This window comes from Wasmannia auropunctata, unplaced genomic scaffold, assembly GCF_000956235.1.
Source record: "Wasmannia auropunctata unplaced genomic scaffold, wasmannia.A_1.0 LD335888.1, whole genome shotgun sequence".
In the NCBI taxonomy this organism is placed as follows: Eukaryota; Metazoa; Arthropoda; class Insecta; order Hymenoptera; family Formicidae; genus Wasmannia; species Wasmannia auropunctata.
Window position 1 is genome coordinate 1,263,110 of NW_012027002.1, and position 3,229 is coordinate 1,266,338.

General features: G+C 28.9%; 1 protein-coding gene across 1 annotated transcript; it reads right to left on the bottom strand.

Annotated features, from left to right (window-relative positions):
* Nucleotides 1-982: 982 nt before the first annotated feature.
* LOC105455663 lies at nucleotides 983-3,204 on the bottom strand. The gene is made up of 4 exons (XM_011699151.1): nucleotides 3,154-3,204; nucleotides 2,809-2,943; nucleotides 2,357-2,608; nucleotides 983-1,559 (listed from the first exon to the last, which is right to left on the bottom strand). The coding sequence occupies exons 3-4, from the start codon at nucleotides 2,606-2,608 to the stop codon at nucleotides 1,170-1,172; spliced, it is 642 nt and encodes a 213-aa protein (XP_011697453.1). The 5' UTR covers nucleotides 2,809-2,943; nucleotides 3,154-3,204; the 3' UTR covers nucleotides 983-1,169.
* Between the last annotated feature and the right edge of the window lie 25 nt (nucleotides 3,205-3,229).

Here is a 3,229-nt window from a genome sequence, read left to right on the forward strand (position 1 = left end):
TTTGTAATTTATTATTTAAATATAGCTGCACCTTGAAAACTTAATTTATCAAATATTATTTATCAAGATAAATAAACTTTTTAGTGATTTATTAAAATAAATAAACTTTTTTTATATAATATTTATATTTATATAATTACTTTTAGCTTTTAAAATCAAAATAAAGTATAAAACTCTATCGACTAAATAATTATGAGAGGTGTCATACACCTTAATTATGTATGTACAGCCGTAGACAGATTGCGACACTTTTTTTATGGGTTTCAAAATGCACTAATATTTTGCAAATGCGAACTACGATTGGTGTTATACTGTCTCTATATAGATTAAAGATAGTACATTGTGTCGCATTTGCAAAATATTAGTTACCAATAAAATATGTATTATATATACATATATTAAATATATGCTAAAAACCTAAGAAAAAAAGTGTCGCAATCGATATGTCCACGACTGTGCATATAAATTTATATTATAAAATTGATTATACCTTTTCAATGCATAATATACTGAATTTAATTATGTAACATACTTTGCAGAAAAAATGATTTAAGTGACAACTTGAATTTGGCCGTAAATATCAATTGAAAAACGTTTCTAAAAATTATATAAAAATCTGTGTCCCAATCTCTATCGCGATTTTTTTTAATACTAAAATTTCGAAGCAAACGATCGAGATATAAATCGCGTGTGTAAATATATCTTATGGGTGAAAGAAAGTTGTACACAATGCAAATATATAATAAAAGGAAATTATAAAATTGGAGTACAAAATTCAAAACGATAAGTGCTTTAATTTATATATAAATATAAAAAATAATATTATATTGCAAAAAGAAAACATGTTCGTTTAAGTTAATAAAATATATTTCTAATATATCATAGAAAATAAAATAATAAATTGTGAAAAAATTAAAAATTAATTATTAGTTAAATGAAATATGTTAATGGAAATTATAACTAAGTTAAATAAATAATAAAAAAACTATCTTGAAATTGAATCTGCTAAATCAATTATCAAATTATTTAGCTGTTTGCAACTTTAAAAATTTGATGACTTTTGCTTCTATTTTTACTTTATACTCTTAATTATGTTGGTTCACGGAATTCCCTTCTTGATGATCGATGTTTTCCTTCTTGTTCTGTGAAATGTCTTTCTGCTCGTTCTTCTACTGAATGTCAGTATCTCGCTTTGAGTTGGAAGCATTGATCCTTTCGGTAGCAGTCGAAAGTACTTCTTCTGGTAGCATCTCTTTATTTGATTGAGTCAATGAATCATCAGTATGATGAGATTCACGACCATAAAACGGTCCTCCCGCATTTACAGTAACTGACGGTACGTTACTTGCTGAAGCTTGAAAGTCGTAGTTAATCGGATAAGAGGTTCCGGCATAGTTTCCGTAAGCTCCGTAAGTGTTAGAACTTGGATAGGTGTAGGATATTGGATTAGTATAGTATTGAGACTGATAATATTTATGGACATTGTCGGATCCGTACGCAGGGAATTGCACATTGAAGTTTATAGGAGCATAATTATGTTTCTTATGATGTCTTCCTTCCTGCAAAAAAATAATTCGGTATTCATTATTTATGTGAAAACCATATATTTTATTTTATCTTACCATTTAAAAGTATCTTTCTACATATTAATTCTTTTTAAGATTAGGACTTGTATTATTATGCGATAATTTTCAGCTTTGTATTTTCAGCAGTTAAGCGCACGACTAATATTTCAAATTATACGCATCAAAAGATTCCAAACGCAACGCAATGCTTAATTTAGAGATATACACTACAGATTATAATAAATAAACTGGATGTTAATCAAAGGATCGAAAGAGGAAGAACAAAGAGAAGGTTTTTGTGAATAATTTTTATTTTTTAAACAATACATAAGAACGATTAAGTTGAACATATATGCTTCAAAAGATACATGTTTGTATAGAGATGTATGCTTTGTATATAACGTTTTAAATATTTTAAACTTTTGATTTTTGAGCTTGCTTAATTGGTCCAATTCCCTTTACGAAGTCATCCAGGATATAAAGAATTAAACCTGTTCGTAAAATGAAATAATTATAGCTCTTTCTCTGAACGAATTGGCAAGCTTTCTACACAGAAGAGCTTACTTTACAAAATCTTATCATAGAAATTTTTTAGAATAACAATTTTTTAGAGTTAATTTAACAATAGACTTGCGCACCCATAGGAATCTTTTGTTGTCGCATCAGGTTTTTATCATTTTTAAAGACTCGTACCATTAGGATATCGCGCAATATCGCCCGTGTTATTATCTCAAGATTAATGTGGAATCATGTAGCATTACTATTCAATTCTTATCAAATTTAGTACTCACCGCTTCCCTAGCTTCTTCTGAATCAAAAAACATGAGTTGATTCGATATGACGCTAGGATTGTTTCCTCTAGTCATCATTACGGTCCTATGAGGTCCTACAATATCAATTTCACTGTTGGAATACATGCTTGGATCCTGAATATTGAATTGGGGATTAATCATATGGGATGAACGAGCGTTATTCCTTGATTGACAATTGCATTCATATGCTTCTTTTTCAGTTTTGCAGCCATCTACTCCATACTGTGACATCTAGATCAGGAGAAATAACATATTTTATTTAATATAGAAAGACTTTATATAGCACGTAATGCATCAATTAAAAAAAGAGTTTACAGATTCGGAAAACTAAAGATATTAGAACTTAACGCAGATTCAAGAATCCATCTTATTACAGCTTTAAAAAAAATCAAGCAGTCTTATCTTTAGAATTAATAATGCTTGCCACTTACATCAATAAAGGATTGAGGTCGAACAATGAATTCTAAATGGGATGGTACAGGAACCGGTGCTTTGCATACTCTGCATTCAGGCCTTTGCGTAAGAACGAGCTTCTGTTGCGGGCTTGGCAGAACGAAAGAGGGACGCTAAATTATGAAGACGGGATAAAACATTAATAATATATGTTAATTCTTATTTTGTTCTTTCTCAAAAACATTTTTTGTATAATGTTATAATTATTTTAATTTAGTTGAATTTAATTAATCAATCAATCGATTATTTTTACAGATTTTACTTACAATTGAAGCTCTTAATTTTTAATTTATTTTATTTATCTAAATTAATTGTCTTTTTACCTGTGGTCTGGGAAGTGGTACTTTTGGCAATTTCGTTTCTTCCTTGTGCGGTTTAGAGATCGGAAGAGCACACGTC

Coding starts and splice junctions, on each gene's coding strand:
- LOC105455663 (XM_011699151.1), bottom strand. CDS start 2,608: ATGTCACAGTATGGAGTAGATGGCTGCAAAACTGAAAAAGAAGCATAT. Junction 1,560..2,356: donor CAGAAGAAGCTAGGGAAGCG/GTGAGTACTAAA, acceptor ATTTTTTTGCAG/GAAGGAAGACATCATAAGAA.